General features: G+C 45.8%; 1 protein-coding gene across 18 annotated transcripts in view; it reads right to left on the bottom strand.

Moving 5' to 3' along the window:
* Window positions 1-6618: 6618 nt before the first annotated feature.
* The window catches only part of rbfox1 (RNA binding fox-1 homolog 1), a 193518-nt gene continuing 182293 nt past the window's right edge, over window positions 6619-17843 (bottom strand). For 12 of the 18 annotated variants that reach the window (XM_029254077.1, XM_029254076.1, XM_029254075.1 and 9 more), the window contains 3 exons: window positions 17048-17112; window positions 8582-8654; window positions 6622-7668 (listed from right to left, as the gene is read on the bottom strand). In XM_029254077.1, coding sequence (XP_029109910.1) covers window positions 7546-7668; window positions 8582-8654; window positions 17048-17112 — 261 coding nt within the window. In that variant the 3' untranslated portion in view covers window positions 6622-7545. Of the gene's footprint in view, window positions 7669-8581; window positions 8655-17047; window positions 17113-17843 lie in introns of all 18 variants that reach the window. The other 6 variants (XM_029254070.1, XM_029254066.1, XM_029254069.1 and 3 more) reach the window with 3 other exon arrangements.

Consider the following 17843-nt stretch of genomic DNA (forward strand, 5'->3'; position numbering starts at 1 on the left):
ATCGTCTCAGGAATGTCAGCGGAGAAAAAAATGAGTTCAATTACAAGGGGAGAAAAGATGACCCTTGTTAAATATTTAACACTCTCCAAATAAAACGGTAATTTGTTGGATGAGATGAAGTCGGTTTCTGTAAAAGCAGATCTTGGAAACCATTAAGTCAATATTAACTTTATAACACCTTGGAGAAGTAAATAAGATGAAACTAGCCAGGGGGAAACATTGTGACCCTTTTTCAAAAAAAGAGACTCATTAGAGAGCAGTAAACATTCTCCGTACTCAGAAAGCGATATTTCTCATGAGCACGACGCTGGATGGGGAACGTTGCATGTTAGAAAAGAAATCAGTGTAAAAACAGGGTAAATCAACTTGGAGAAAGGTGTCAGATGAATGAATAAATGGTTTTGTCCACATTCAAGCACTACTGTAGCGTACTGTGCTACGAAAGGTATCGCGCGTGCGGTACCGTAGCGGATTACAAGCGTCTGGTCGACGGCCTTTCCCATATCGCTACGCGGATGCGAAAGCCGCACTTCGAAGAAGCAAGACGGGAGAAACACGGACTCCTTTAAACGGCGGTGCCGGTGGAGACCGTTAAGGACGCTGTGCACAGGGAGGAGGAAAACAAGCAGATGGCTGTTGGATGAAGTCGAAGCAGGAGCGGGAAGGTGCGGCCGAACCCCCCGACGCGCCGCGAGGGCCGAGAAAAGGGGACCGCTGAGGTGTCACCGCTAGGAAGGAAAAAACACTGCGTCGGTTGATCCTTCTCTTGTTTGTACAAAATAATGAAGAAGTTTTAAGTAGCGTATCTAGCAGCGTAAGTCACCTTGGCGAATAAGGTGTGTGGGCTCATAACGCTACACAGAGTTCACTGGGAGTCCCTTTGGAGAAGAGCGTCTGATAAATAAATACACGTAAATGTAAGTCAGTCACAATACTGCAGGGAGAGCACACAGTTACAGGCACAGAGTGTGCGTGCGTGCGTGTTTGCATCTGGGGTCGGCTGCACACGCGTCGTCTCATTTCGTCATGCGACAGTTAGTACCCATCTGTTTGATCGTGTCACTATGACCAATGAAATGAGAAGCGACATCCCCGCGTCCCCCGAAGCACCTTTCTGTGCGCAAACGGTGACCCGACACATTATTCGCCCCCTCAATTTGAACGCGAGCGGAACGACGGCACGACCCCGACTGGTCACATCCGGCTGCGTGGGGAAGAAGCGTCATCATAATTCCTCGCTGCCCTTTCTTCGGAAAGTGTTCTGTTAATGCACTAAAAATTACAGGGAAGAAAAGAGCAAAAAGGCCCGTTTTCAGCCGGTCCTTTGTTACAACAAACATCTGTAATGTGAGCTGCACGACATGAGAAAACATTCGTTTCTTTTAATGCGACACTTCACTGACACAGAGATTTACCCATTTTTTTCAGCAGGGTCATTTTTACTCTCGATCATCCCACCGTGGGATGGGGTGAGGATCCCAAAAAGAAGGCTGGCTTCAGCCCTTTGGCGCTACCTGTTCTCTCCTGGGCGCCGGAACCTGCTGGATCTGGTAGTCCACGAGAGCTTGGAAGCGCCGCGTTATTCACCAAATTATAGGAAGAACGAGAGAGTTGGGTCCGCGGCCCCAACTGTTTGCCAGAAAAAGTGCCAGCGACGCGCGGCACCGCAAAGATAGCCGGCAAACCGTAAACAAAGCGGCGCTATTAAGGGGAGCCGCGGCCCGGCCGCACCCCCCGCACCCCCATGCGGCCGGCATCAATCACGGCGGGCGCTCGGCGGGTAAACAAAGCCCCTGTCGCCGCTAATAAACTCCCACTCTAATTACTGGCTGCAGAGGCATCAGCTGCAGCAAATGAGCTGCGGGCAACCATTAATTATCTAATGAAGGCCGGCGACGGAGCCGCAAAGGTGGAGCTGATTAAATATTAAACAGGAGCATATGGAGAGTGCCGGAGCGCGTGCGAGCCGGGGCGCGCCAGGAGACGCCGGGGACGCCTGGGGGGAGGAGGGGAATGGCGGGAACCGAAGAAGGAGCGAAGGAGAGAGGAGGAGGAGGAGGAGGAGGGAGAGGGACGCGTGTGAACAGAACAAAGCAGTAGAGAGCAAATTATTATTATTATTATTATTATTATTATTATTATTAAACACACAGGGTACTTTAGGGTGTTACACTCTTCTCTGTTCAAGCTCTTTTCACTTCCATATGTTGGCCTGCGACCGTTTTCCTCAAATCTACTGCACGGACACATACCGTACACACAGCCCTGGATCAAATGTAAGCGTATGTCTCGGCATATATTTTGCACTGCGGGGCGGCAGGGGGTGCAGTGGTTAAGAGCCGTCGCCTTGCAACCAAAAGATCCCCTTGCAGCAGCACCCTCGATCAAGTCACTTGCTGTGAACCGATAGAGGAAGAACGACCCCGCTGCGTAAATGGCTAGCCGGACACGACGAGTCACTCTGGAGGAAAGCGTCAGATCAATAAGTCATCGCAGATGTACGTTGAGAAACAGCAGCTACGTGTAGTTATTCCACAAAGAGACAAGCAAGCAAACCCCGGACAAGGAAACAAAGACGGGGAGGAGGCTGTCCTTGCGCAGACCCACTGTTACCTTTGCTTACCAAGCAGGGGAGAAAGTGACAGGTGTAATAACCAAAGGCCCCACCTGTCCTCGTACGCGTCCTGCTTCGCTTGCTTATTGTTTGCATTTGGCATTTAAACCACCTTCTCTGTGTTTTTCAGCGCCGGGAATCACGTTCGGAAACGGAAAACCTCTAACGTACATCGAGATAGGAGGCGAACACCCCTCCCCACAGGGAAGAGTCAGTAAGCGGTGAAGGGTCCTCAGAAACGCTCGAGGCGGCACTCACCGGGGTCGCCCCTCCGCAAAGCGGCAGAGCGCTGTGCAGATAGGCACCTGTAATCCTGCAGGGGGCGCTGTCTGGAGAGCTGGCTTCGAACCTCCAGGGAAACGTATGCACGACGAGCGGCTCCGGGGAAGGCTGGGGGGCTGAGCTGCGGAGAGGGAGCCGAGGAGCCTTCTCCGGGCTTCCTCGGCTCAATAGGCGCGGCTCTTAGAGCGCCCCCGGTGGCACGAGCACCTACTGGCAGCTCGGAAAGAAAGGTCGCGACGGACGTCACGGAGGCTCCTAGACGGAGTTCGGGTGTCGGATCCCATCCGTACACGTGCACCGCGACTCTTACTGAAAAGCGTCATCGGCTCCAGAGTATGCGCCGTCTCGCAACCGGAGACGGACCGCGTAAAGTCCAGTCACCGTAAGAAGAGAGGAAGACTTGTGGCTGGAGGCTCAAGTGAACCTCTGGGACATGTTGGTTTCCAGCGAAGAGCACAAGAACACCAATCAATCAATCAATCAATCAATCGAACAAACCACCGTCTCAAAAACACCTTAGGATTTGTGCTGGATTTACGTGCGGTAACGGTAACCTTTCATAAGAAAATCGTAAACAACTTCCGCGTTCGGCAACATCCTCATCGGACGATAGACGTGATGAGCGGCGATCCACGCGTCGCCTTCTGCGCGAAGCATCGGCCTGAGCGAACGCGCCGATGACGTGACCGAAAACACCGAATTTTGCACAGTAATATAAATGTCGGGGTGTCTGCGGTGTTGCCGATGAGAGGCCCGACGACGACGTCGAGAAGTCCGGAGGCGAAAGTGATCTTTTGTTTCCCCTTTCCCTCCAGCCACTGCTGTGGAACTGGCAGCACAAGGGAGGTTCTGATAATGGAATTAATGACCAATTTTAAATTATTATTCCAACATGTGACCCAAAAAGTGCATTCATTATTGATCGCCCATTTCTGTGAGGAAGAGCTGTAATTATAGCGAATAATGTGAGTCATTCTTCACATTTAAACATTTAAATTGGTTCTCTCCCCAGTAAGCTCTTTGGCTATGTTTTTTAATTACACAAATCAAACTGGAAGCACAGTAATTTTTCCTTTTTGAAACTTTTTAAAAAATTCAAAGGAGGTTTACATATATTTCATATTTGCGTCTACATTCAACGAACATCACTCACGAGTCTCCATCTAAATGGTTTAAAAATTCATTTATTACAGTGGATTTCGACGCAAAAGTAGAGGCCTAATTAAAACAAGTGTCCAGCACACATGCGTGGAGTAAATTTTAATAATACTCACAATTCCCACGTTTTGACATTATGGTAAATACTCCCCTGAGGACAGTGTTTTTAAAATGTTAGTTTTAATCACATCTCCAGTATTAACCCTCAGCAGGAAGTCTGAACCATTGAAATGGCAGATTTTATTCACATTTTTTCACAACAAAATCTTCAGCCCGACAGAGAATTAAAAAGGCAGCTTTGCAATGCAGAAATAGAAGGCGGCGAGCGAGATGTGCGGCCCTGGTCCGCGAGGCCGCGGATAAGGCGGCGGGGGTTCGAACCGTGTTCCCGAGGCTCGCGCTCCCTGCGAAAACCACCCCATCGCTGAGCTCAGGCCCGGAAGTGTCCCCGAATGCGTGACGATCGATTTCTCCCCTGAATGTCAGCGATACGAGTTTCGGTGCAAAATCGGCGTGCGTGCGTGCTTGCGTGCGCCAGTTCCCTTCAAGAGGTGGGGACTTAATTCCGCGAAAATCCTCTTTCCTTCAGAAGGGAAACGCATTCAAAAGAACGTGAACTTTCATGTGATGAATGCAGGTTTTTGACTCCGGAGCACATTTCTCAGAGTGAGAGAATGAATGTGCGACCGAAGAAGCTTTGTCACAACTCTAAACTAATGTCATTTCCAAGAGCGGTGGGACGTCACACGGCCTCGTTTTTCGCCTTCCCACCGTCCCGGGACAGGCCGCAACCGCTACCGCTGCGTCTGTCCGTCGTCCCTCCGGCGCCTCACAGTCGCGCTCCACCTGCCCTGAGGTTTCCCCACTAAACACTCTACGCCGACAGTTCGCTGCGAAGCGCCTTTTCAATCCACGAAAGGCGGAGTCCCTTACATGAGCGGTCACTTGGCACCAATCTGCGGTGGTAGATGCACTGGCTCTTAACCGTGGTCACAAAGCCCATGCGCCTAATGAGTCGCCAAGGAGGAGGGAAATAAAAGCGCAGAGCAAGGCATCACGGGTACGTTCTGTGCTTTAAGCATCAAGGACGGGAAAAAAGAAATGCCTCACTTTGACAGCACAGCAGAGGCAGCGTCACTCTTCTTTCTTCAAGGAACTTGTTTCGGCTGAGAGGACATACAAACAAACAACCCAGTCTTTCTGTAACAGCTCAGACGCAACATTTTGCAGTTTATTTATACTTTTTCAGCTGCGGTTTCTTCACTTTGCCCTTTCGCTCAAATTTCGATCTGTAAAGGAAAGGATAGAGCCTGCGTTTACCCTCCGGGCCAATAGATGGCAGTAAAGAGCACCCGAAGAGAACGGGAGTGTGGGGTCGCCTTCGTTCGACTCGCTTCCGGTGTTCACAGCTTGCGTCGGCGATCAATAACAAGACGAGGGATGCTGCACACGTTCACGGGGCGAATCAGTCAACAATACGCATTGAACAGGAGATTGTGACGATGACGTATTTTTATTTGCAGTCCACTTTGAATGAACATCTCACGCTCCAGCTCCCCGGCACATCCATCCAATAAAGCGCAGACCACCGCCAATTCCCCTTATCTTGTGAAACTTTATTGATGGTTACTGTTCAGCGGATCATACTGCATGCACATACAATGACAAGGAGAATGCCTGCTCACAACACATTTTTCAAAGCAGAAATTTTCATAGCAGAATCGCAGCAGTGGGCAGGATATTTTACCGGCGTGCGTGGAGACACTCCGCACACACTAGGATATGTGCGGCGAGACAGGCCAATGTTGCCCTTTGCTTTTCCTTTTTTTTAAACCCCATTTTAAGCTTTAATTTATAAACACAAAAAAATGATACCTGTGACAAACACCAGAAATGAAGTATACTTGTAAAGCAGACAACGTGAAGAGAGTGGGAGCAGATGCCCAGACAAGCCAAGGGTCCTTCAGAGTGTCCACAAAGACCACCGACAGCTTGTTTGTGCAGCGATTGCGCCAAACGACCATCTCTAACATTTATATGCTTCTTTTTGACATTAGTAATACATTTCTTGCTGATCAAATACTTTCAAAATGTAAAGGCTTTTAAAAAATGCACAAAGAATATGGCAAAAAAAGCTATTTCTGAAAAACAGAAGAGCACCAAAATAAAAGAGATTTCACAAGCTGGAAATGCAAATTAAAAAAACCAAAAACTAACAAAAAAAAGCGCAGCAGGTTGTGTGTGCAGCACAGTCATGTCTAAAAATAGCAAGCTGACAAAAATACAATGATTATCTCTACATGATTGGAATATCTGTAAAATGTTTATATAAATCTGAATATGATTATCATTTAACCCCATAAAAAATGATACACCTTACTCTAACAGCTGTTCTACTACACTAAATCTAAAACATCATACTGTCATGTATTTTTATATAACAGAACATTTTCCACTGCACAGTTCAAATTGTATACATAGTTGTCATTTTTTGTTTTTTTAACCCAGTACAAATAATTGTATTTTTTTTTTAGCTTTCCTTCTGAAAAACAAAAAGAAAAAATAGAAACAGTGGTTTTATCATCTTATTTGTATTTTTTCTCCCATAATATAAAAGTCAGCAATAATATCAATTTATATACTGGAATTAATATAAAAAGAACACTTTCTTTAATGGCCTAAACTAGTGAGGATCAGACTATAGAACTAGATAAGGGTTAAACAGTAAAATACTGTCTGGATGAATATCTTCGGGGGTTTTCTGAGACAGTTCTCTATGCAAAAAATCTGAATGTACAAGTCAAACACCCCAGGAACATAACCTTTGGCTTTGAGTAATGAATAATATAAGACGACTAATACAACCAATACAGTGGTATTCTCAACCCGCAGCTCAGCTTCCGTTGGACCTTCATCCTGTCACCAGCACCCCACCCCCCCTCCCCGCCCACTCCATGACATCATCCCGGTCCCGTTCCCTTTGTGATTCCATAGACGGCCCAAAATATATTATCAAAGGCAATGAAAAAAGAAAAAAAAACAAAAAAATCAAAATCAACATGACCGTTATAGTCACTTACACATATACAAAATGTGATAACTCCAAAGGACTTAATATTTATAATACATAATTTACATGATAAAGCACACTTGATTGTGGCCCTAATAATTTGAATTTAGGTTTTTCTTTCTTTTTTTTTTTTTTTTTTAATATCTAGCAGCTTTCTAGATCACCACGGAAACCTCTACAGCCAACAATCTATGTAACCTTTAGAAATTAAAATCCACAATATTAAAATACACTGAACAAAATATCTGAGGTATAAGATGAAAAATATCAGTTATTTTCCTCTCTCCTTAGAGACGCTAAAATGATGCACAGCTGCATGTATTGCAATACCCAGGCCTCAAAAAACTTCTCTTTATGTCCCAACTGGAAGGTTTGTTGTATATATACATATATGTTCATACATACATATACGTTTCTTCATTTAGTATGGCGCAAAACGACTGTATCCCCCTCGATATATACTAGCCTGCAACGAAGAAAGAACGAGGCCGACATCATCCGCGTGGTTCCTAGTCTTGGCATCAGTCAATGGTGCAAAAGCATTCTGAAACAGAGCGGTGAATTCACAGGGTTTCAACGCGGTGCGTTTTGGCGGGAAACGCTCCTCTACGCCGTTACCATGCTGTACATACCGCCACGACAAGACCCACGATCCGCCATGCAGCAAGCACACGGAGACATGCCGGGAAACCGTTTCGCTACTCCAGAACACAAGAAGAACGTTAACACGTGAATAATGCATTCATGGAAGGGCAAAAAGAAACCGAAACAAACAAATGAAGGTGCTGGAAGGGGGCCAATCGGGCCCTAGCATGGACACTGGCGCTTAACGAGAGTACCGTGTTACTACACGGGCGCGTTTCATCGAAGCAGCAACTCAATTGCGTTTCCAAATGGTTCTTCTGAAGGCTTCGTAATTCAATTTTCAAGGGAGAGCAGTAAGTAACAAATACGGGTAAGGAGGCCGCTGGGTTGGCCTTTGTTTGGGCGACTGAGAGCTCGGTGTAATAAATTTGTAGCCTCGGTACTGAACCTTTGACAGACCTTAATAGAAGTTCCTTCACCTCCCTTTAGTGGTCCCTGCCCCCAACTCTTTTTCCTACAGCTTTTGCCACTGCACCACTTAGGTGATGGATTTAATTATCAAAATGACTAATTATTCCATTAAAGGGAGCGATCAGCTAGGTGATACTCGCAAAATTGGAAATATAATAACTAACATGCACTACATTGCCAAGAAATTAAAGCATTTATCACATTTACTGGGAGGATTAATGTGGCATTTCAGCTGCCGTTAGCAGAGGAGACAAATTCAATTAAGTTAAAGTGAGGAGACGTCAGCAGTGATAAAATCCATGCAGAGGGGGAAAAATGGAAAAGAAAAAAAAAAAGTGAAAGAGAGGGAGAGTGAGTGAGAGGCTGAGAGAAAGAGAGCGCCATGGCCTTTATTAACTTACCATGGCACCAATGCTGTAGGTGGCTGGAGTAAGGGTGTGGTGATAGGGGTCGGCAGCATAAACTCGTCCGTAACTGCAAATAGAGAGAGAGAGAGAGAGAGAGAGAGAGAGAGAGAGAGAGAGAGAGAGAGAGAGAGAGAGAGAGAGAGATCACAATCAATGGACGTTTCTCGCCAGGGTATATAAAAAACAATAAACAAACCAACAAAGAAGAACATCAGTCACAGTGCACGTAAAAATAAATCAATCCGGTGTATCCATTCTAAAATCTCTCTCACACACACACACACACACACACACACACACACACACACCGAATGCTGCTGAAAAAACTAACCAAATTATGTACACGCCGCTATGACAGCTATTCATAACTCGGAAAGGAGATCAATTCTTAATATGGGAAAATGGCACACGGCCTGCACTGTAACGTAGCAGTAAGGCAAGGCTTTTCGGGAGGTGTTAACGCGTATCATTAAAAATTATCATTAAAAATGAGAACTGTATATATTGTGACGGTCAGTGCCACAACCTAACATGATCCCATCATGCATACGAAATGCGCTTTGACCGGTCTGATTGTGACATGTACATCTATACCTGCTCACTGCAACGAGGCCTATTGGGAAGGTTTGCGGGTGAAATCAGAAGAACGCAAAAGAATCCTAAACGTGTGAATTTTGCCTACAGCTTTGAGGCTCGTGTTGCTCAAGCGGTGCATTTATGCCGTTAGCGTGACGTTATGGAACGCAATCCTGCTGTAATGTCCCGAGTGGCCGCCCGCATCCTATAATGCAGCAGCTGGGATGATGAGCTCTAGCTGATTGGTGGCTTGAAGAGTCACCTGCCTACCGGAGAGCTGGGGACTTTTGGAAACGCCGCTAAACTTTCTACCCCTGCATCTTCCTGCCCCATCTTTAACTCAAGAAGAAACCGCGTGTTGAAAGGCGGTGCCAAATTCTGGATTGTTCCTGACTCGCATATCCTTGCCGCATCATCTCCCCGCTGTCCTGGCTACGAGCTGCCAACCCTACGACTTACTCAATCGCAGTGCCTGCGCACGTTCGCGACTCCCGCTAGGTCAAGGTCCATAACCAGCGTTAATGCGACTGCGGCCATAAGCCTCAAGCGCCGAGTAACACGAACTGGCCGTTTGTCCAGATATGTAGCTCAACGCCGTCCTTCCGTTCTCTTCTCGGTGCGTAACCCAGAATTCGGCATCACTGGCATCGCTTCGCTTGCAGGGAACGAAAGACAATGGTGCGAAAAACACATTCAGAGACACCGGTGCGCACTCCTGGTTGACCTGCGTTAAGGATGCAAACAGATTTCCGTCTCCCCTAATCGTGACACGCAGAGCTTCCACTTGGAGTCGATTCTCGTATTAATCTTTTAATCTCATTTCTGTGATTCCCCTTCTTCACAAACGGCGCTCACTTCAAAGCAACACACAACCGAAACAACAGCATCATCTGCTCGCATCCTTCCAAATTATCCCCATATTTCGACTATTATGGGTTAGCGAAACCGCTCACGGTCGGTTGGGTGAGACTTCAGACAAATCTCCTCGCTGTCAAATTTAGACAGAGCCTGCAAAGCGCGGAGACAATGCAGGAGAACAAAGGCAACCAGGGAAATGGAGCGGGAATAAGAGGAAGTGCAGTTCTGCTAGAAAGGTGCTTAACATCCACCTGCTTTAACAGCGGAACTCTGACTGGACGACCAATAGGATGCGTTCTTTCATTAAGTCACACCCGGCAACTGGATGTACAGAGAGACTCGGGAGGTGAGAAACACTCTCTCATAAACATGTTACTAACCTTGGCTGACGACTTTAGGAAGAAGAACACACAAACATGTTCGTTGCAAGCCAACATGTCAGTACATTTTGTCAATTACGTTCCACGAAAATGATGTTGATTGTGTTTGACATCAGTAGAACAGCAAACACTCGAAGTGTATTTAAAATAAGGGCCATTTTCAGACTACGGACGACACAAAATTAATGAACCTGTACGATTCCCACATATAAATGTATAGAAACGTAATTTTTTTTGAAGGTGCTCCTTGCTGTCTCCCTGGAGGACTTGTCAGGCATATTTCCCCAGCGCTCTGTGAACACCTGACTGATGGGGAGCGCCGACATCCCAGAAGGTCATGTGATAAAGGAACATGCTTTATCTGCCCTTTTGGGCATGCCTTCGGCTGCGGACAAGATAAGAGCCAATCAGAGTGCAGACTGCCGCTTATAAAGGATCTCATTTACATATTTACTCACTCTTGATTAAGAAGTTAATCCACAGTAGATTAGTTTGGGCATTATTATTCACCGTATGCCTTGTCTGTCTTTATATTTCACTGCCCAGCCAAGTATTCTGTTTGATTTGTATTATCTCTGTTTGCACGGCTACTTTTAATGAGTATGTGCTAAGTCTGCTCTGCGATCAAGCTCTGCGTCGGTAAACTATTGTCAAAAAGGTTTAAAAGGTGTTTCCAAGGTTACAAATGATAAAATGCACGACCATGTGATGAATAAAACAAAACTGTAGAGAGGAATTACAGCACATAGGTTTATTTCAGAAATTCTGCATTCCTGGATTAGTGAATTTATTTTGTACATGAAACCTACAGAAACCAATATCGCCTACAAAAAGCTTTTAAACTATTTATATTATTTCATGCACACTACACTAAGCACTGGTGTACAGATGTGTGCTTTAAAGACATGCCACACTCCGGATGTATAAATCTACTTCAATCCTTTGAAATTCTACTGTCTTAATTTGAACATTGTGACAACAGAAACGATATCTGCACGGCACGTAAATCAGTTCCGCCCCTACTTTCATGTCTATCCGTTATGGCTCCGACTCACTGTAGTGGGGGAGGGATTGCTACAGTATACAGTATATATTTAAAGAAAAAAAAAAAAAAAAAAAACACTCTTTGCCCATGCATCAAATCAGTTTATCAGAACAAAAATGTATCTACTCGAACATGCAACATGAACATCTGGTGCGATCCAGAGTTCTGATGACAGTCAATCCTCATTACGTCGACCATCACTTTACCACAGCTACAAGTTACTTTTTGTAACTCTCAAAAATGTTGATGAAATTGACTCTGGAAGCAAATGTTCCAGCCTAAGTGTCATTATGTTTCCAAAACATTCCCCGAACTTCAATATTTCTGTGCGCACAGTTCCAGTGTAGAGTTCACTGCTCTGTAAAGTGATATTAACTGAAAGTCAGTCACACACGTTTTTGTCAGTATGTTGGGAAGAAACAAAAAGTGTGAGATGTTCCATAATTTCATGTGCTCTGCAACAACGACCTTCCATTTTTATTAATCACTTTAAGCTGGAGTCTCATGTAAACACATCTGTGCTTTGTTACCAAAAAGTAACCGTTAGCTGCAGCGTCGCAAATTTCTCAATTCAATATGGTAAAAACAGACAAAAAATGTCTATGCGCAATACAGACCCTGAAGAAGTTAATAAACTGAGAATATTAGCTTCACAGGGCAAGTTCCTCGAGAGTCCAAATTACAGACACTGAAAGTATTTAACAGGAGAAGGGGAAAAAAAAAACAACTGATGCCTTCAAGTGTATATGAACTGCTTAAAGCGGTCCAGCTTGCAAAAATTAAATTCATGAATTAATGGAAACTGGATAAGTGCACTTGTTTAAAAAAGCAATTTTCTCTTTTCTGAGACGGTGGGCACAGCAAATGGAGTTAGCCTAATTCCCCCGTCTCCCAACCTGACTGTCACCAAAAGCAAATTTGTTAAACATCAGCCTTAGAGCACAATGATCAAGCAGCCTTCAAAACAAAAAACAAACAAACAAACAAACAACAGAAAATGAAACTCAGCAAGAGAAAGGAGGGAATGAAAAATATTCTTTGCAAATGAATACTGAAAAAATAAACATAAGGGCCAAAAGTTGGCACACCTTGTGTGTTCATTTCATTATTTTGGAACATTTGCTCCTCCCAACAGGTGAAATGGACGGACAGAGTGATGAGCAAAGAGAGAATGAGTGCATCTCTTTATACATTTTAAAAGCAGAAGAAGAAGAAGAAGAAGAAGAAGAAAAAAGCAAAAGAAACCCGTTAAGGGCCAGGAATAATAAGGATGCCGTTTACAGCTTTGCAAAAGAAAGCCCTCCAATTCTGGGCACATTAACCACACAAGAAAAAGGAAAAGGAAAATAAAGAAGAAATGCTGACTCCCTAGTGGATGCATTAAGGAAGTGGGGGGTGGATTCATTCACTTCATTTATTTATTTATTTTACCTGAAGAGGTGTTACAAGAAATTTCATCGGCTGCAAGGAGGACGAAATGATTTCTGCAAGAGAAGATAAAATTCACAATGCCGCTAGCTGTCTAAGGACGGGTACTGCATGGGGGGGATGTGGGGGGAGGGCAGGGGGTCAGGGGGTCAGGGGGTCGGCGGTTGAATGGGCTTCAGAACCACAGTCCAGTGAACCCCATACAGAGGAAGGGCCACAGCAGATATGGAGTAAACACATGCCAGGTTCACACATGGAATGTAAACAAAAAACCAACGGAAGACCAAGCGGTAAAACAAGGGACACATGGCTGAGACCGCCCTCCGAGACAGGGGCCCATTCAGAAGCTGAAGGAGCTTCGCTTTTACACCGAAATTCATGTGCGTGTAAGGAGGAGGTGTGCACCAAGAGGGGCGGGAATGAAGAGGACATCCTGCATGGGCTCTCCCACGAATGAATCCCCATTAAATCAGGGCCCAGAATGTGCGTATTTAACGGCTTCCGGTCCAGAAAGCGGGGGCCCGGAACCCGTTGCCTGACGAACCACTTCCACACACATAACTGATGAGCTGATTCTCACTTACTGGCCAATCCACCTTGCGAACTGCTGGAAAGCGTGAGCCCCCACGGAGTGCGACTGGGTTCAATCGGCCCCTCTGTGGTGCTACCCCGCGTGTCGCTCATCTCCAGGCCACTGCGACGCCCTTCGAAACGCGGCGTGTGCGCGCAGCAGGACGGGACAGAGAGCCAGCATGCAGTCCTACATCGCGACAGCACACACTGAGACAGGTCGTATGCAGTGACACATGCGGTACACAGTGCATGCCAGGCCCTACTGGGATATGACATTTAAAATAAAATAAATTAAATAAATAAATACATAATCCGGGAAGGGTCCAGCATGGCTGATGGAGGATGCTCCGCTATGCTTCAGATCACACGTGGAGCTAACAGGCTCTAGTAACGGCATCACACGAAGGGTCTACGGGATGAAACATGCACATCGAGATGAGAACGTGAATGGGTCCGAAATGCTTTTGTGTCAATATTATAGAGAACATTAAATGCTCACCGTTCACTAGACACTAAGCAGTATGTGCGCTGCACACGGATGTGTGGAAATGTGTCGCATCATATGTTTCTAAACTTAACATTTGTAACGAATGCATCATTACATCCTTTATATTGCTTGTGCTCTGAAAATTAATAGTATTTCTGACGAATGTCATGTGATGGGAAACTGCAGGAGTACCGCATTATACTCCGTTTTATAAGACTGGAGGGGGGAGAGAGAGAGAAAAATTGTGCAAAGTAACACGAAGTGTTTTACTGGAACAAAAAGCCTCGTTTTTCCCTCTTTTGAGAAAATATCAGCAGAACCTGAAATGCGGAAAGGAAGCACTGCCAATGCTGATTACTGTGCGTGAAAACAGCTCCAGCTCCTGCCTTTTCACAACTGCTGAAAGACAATGAAGATGTGGAACGTACAGCTGCTCTACAGCTGGGGACACCCAGGCACCGTCTCACACGGCCACTGGCATTCACGACTGCGCATGTCAACACTGCTTCTCACGAGGCAACGGTTAAACGCAACGGTAAGCACGCGCACACTGCTGTATCATGGGATGAAGATGCCTGGCCAGGACACAGTGGGCTGCACTGATGGCAGCAGAGGATGCAGGGTGTAGAAAACGGAAACTGGCCCACAGCATTGCTGTGACCCATGGGAAACCGGGCTAGGATCGACACTGAGTCATCCATCCATCCATCCATCCATCCATCCATCAAATCACCTACCCAGTACTGAGTTGTGGTGATGCAGAGCCTATCCTAGGGGCAAAAGGAGTGATGGAGGGTACACCCTGGTGAGAACACCAGCTTGTCAGAGTGCAATCTCTCACACACGCACACACACACAGACACACATACACACAATGGACAATTTAGAGTGACCAATTCACCCTTGTCTCTGGACTACAGGAGGAAAACCCATACAAACACGGGGAGAACATGCCAACTTCAAGCAGACAGAGCTCCTTTTGAACCCCGGTTTGAACCCAGAGCCCAGCGGCTGGACCACAGCATCACTGCAACACTAAGTGAGCTTGTGCACATTCCAAAGTGAAGTAAAACGAGGTAAATCCATCAAGAGGAAGGGGAACACAAGCTGTCATTGAAAACACAGGTACCTCCAGCGAGCTCAACGAATCTCCCTACAATCACAGTAGAAATAAGGCACTAATGACAATAAGGTAAAAGAAGAGTACATTTTACAATAGCTCTGCAATCAGGCACGTAACTAGACGCGTATATTTCAGTCAGCTACCGCGACAGACAGCGCGCAGCCCCGGTGCCTGTTCGCCGACGTTACCGAGCGGTACCGTGTAGCATGTATGGTGACAGCCAATGAAACCCAACTGCCTGCCACTGTGCATGCAGGATGGAGTTGTAGGACAAGAAGAAACAGAAGCTATAAGCGTGAGAAGCCCGAGCTTCCAAAACTATCTGCAGCGGAGTAGATGTCCATGCAGCAAGGCGGACCGGTGCGATCGTCGCGCCGACGGGCGTTCGGTCGTCACTCCCCAACTACCTATGCAAAGTCTGTACGAGTGAAGCGCATCGCGCCTTTTTTGAGAAAGATCCAACAAGCGCTCAGAGTAAATAAGGTAGCGTTACGTCCCGCTGTCTCTCGGCTAATTGTGTAACGAGGAAAGAGGGACCGGTCAGTCGCTGCACAAACGGCCCAGTTACAATAAAGAAATACTCCGAAGGTGTGGAAACTAATGAAAAAACAACAATCGCTACAAAGTGAGCAAAAAGGTTCGCATGAATTACAAATACAGGCTCGAGAGTAGTTATAAGTGTAGCGTGCTATTATGCGTGAAGAGCAAAAGCAGCAAACTTGGTCAAGGCTTTTTGTAAATGAGACAATTATGCAAAATGCATATTCTTGCAGAGGCATACAGTTATTATTAAACTACATGAGACCAAACAGAGAAAGAGAGCAGGAGAGAGCATATGGCTGGAAGTAAACCACACACATCACCACAGAAGAGCACAAAATGAGTATTTGAAAGAAAACAATACATTACTGCATGCTTCAACTGGACTGTGAAAAAATGAACACATCAGAAAGTTCTTTTTTTTTTTTTTTTTAATTATTCATGGAGTATTCTTATACATTTCTTTTGGCAACACATTCACATTTACTCATCAAATTTCATTACTTCGACAAGGATATGACTCAGTTCTTAACATAAAAAATGTCAAAATTTACTGTACAAAAACAAGGGACGAAAGTATCGGAGACCTTTCGTGATTTTTCTGCACGTGAGAAACTCCTGAATAACTCGGCACCTGTACGGGACGCTGGTATCTATTGGCTGAAAGGAGCAGAGGGCTTGAGAAGCGCCATGATTTCATTGGCCGGATTCTTTGAAGCCCTACACGCTTATTGGTTCTAACGGTTCACGGCGGAAGAGGTTTGTCTCATGACCAGCGGCACCGACTTCTCCAAGGAGCTCTCATGAGCGTGTGTGTTCAAAGCCCATCTCGAAAAAGACGAGAGCGTCGCCTAAACAAAAAACGGTTAAACGTTCGGGTCAGACGTTCCGCCACGTAAAAAAAGACGCGCGGATTTATTTCTGCTCGCGAGGCGACCCGTTTTGTAAATGCCACCGCAGCAGCTTAAGGGAGGGCAGTAAAAGTCCAAATTGGCCTGCAAAGTATGCGGGCCTGTGCCGCTCGAGCCCAGAAGTCCCGTTACTTTATTTATAGATCTGTCAAGTCGATGGCACTTAATTTCCCAGTTAGAGTGGCCGGCGAATCTGCCGCTCCGCATTCGCCAATTACATTCTGCTCTGACATCTCAATTGATTTAATTCGCCAATTACTGCGCTGGGTATCATGATAGTCGCAGTCCAAATTGAAAAAGGGAATTATAATAATGAAGCGTTGTGGCCTTTCTGCATGCTGCTGCCGTTAGGAAAGGAACTGACCTGAGTGCAATAGCGGCGGCGGCCCAGCAGGGAGTCCAGGGCCATTAAATCGCACGGCCTTTGTCGCGGAAAGGGCCTCTGGGGCCAACTGCAAGTATCCGGGGGTTGGGAGGTGTGTGTGTGTGTGTGTGTGTGCGCGTGTGTCTACATGTGTGTGCGCGGGGAGCTCTCTTACCTGTCACTATAGGCGGCAGCGGTAGCAGCTGCAGGCTGGGCATATCTGTAGGCTGTGTAACCACCCTGAAAGACCACACACATACAGACACACACTTATTTGTGACCATGTGACCAACAACCACTCCCCGGACTCCACCTTGCAACAATATTTGTGAGTCTTCCCATCATTTCTGAACATCAGCCCTCAAATTTTCAAATATTTTCAATGGCTGGTGACTGCAGCAATAAACAGTAAACTGCACCGTCATACATTTCCTTCACACACTGAATTTAGCTTATATTGAAATGTATGCTAAACAAAGGATAATTAGAGAAGTGAAATCCAACTGTCAGCTGGGAACACACGCAGAACCAGAAATGTGCTGGAAACCCGAAATATTGTTGCACGAGTCGGCCCGAAACGTTTCCATCACACTGGCAAATTAGTTAAAGGTGTTAAAGGAAATGCAGAATTAATTATGTAAATCACATTATGGTGAAAACAGTTGGCTAATTCCATCATATGCAACAGTCACGTCAGCTGCTCAATTAAGCAAACAGGACAAACAAGGCCATACTGCAGACGCATCATGTGTGGCGATGCATCCCATTATCACAGTGTGAAAACAGCCGAGTTTGATGGAGCACGGCGTTACATTGAGCATCGAACAGAAAGAAAGAAAGAAAGAAAGAAAAAGAAATGCAGACACACACACATACGTACATACGTAAATACATAGATAGACAAATAAAGGAACATGCCAGCGGATGAACAAGACCACGTCCCCAGATAAACCAGGTTGCTGTCCTTGTTC

This window comes from Scleropages formosus, chromosome 8 (genome assembly GCF_900964775.1).
Source record: "Scleropages formosus chromosome 8, fSclFor1.1, whole genome shotgun sequence".
NCBI classification, from domain to species: Eukaryota; Metazoa; Chordata; class Actinopteri; order Osteoglossiformes; family Osteoglossidae; genus Scleropages; species Scleropages formosus.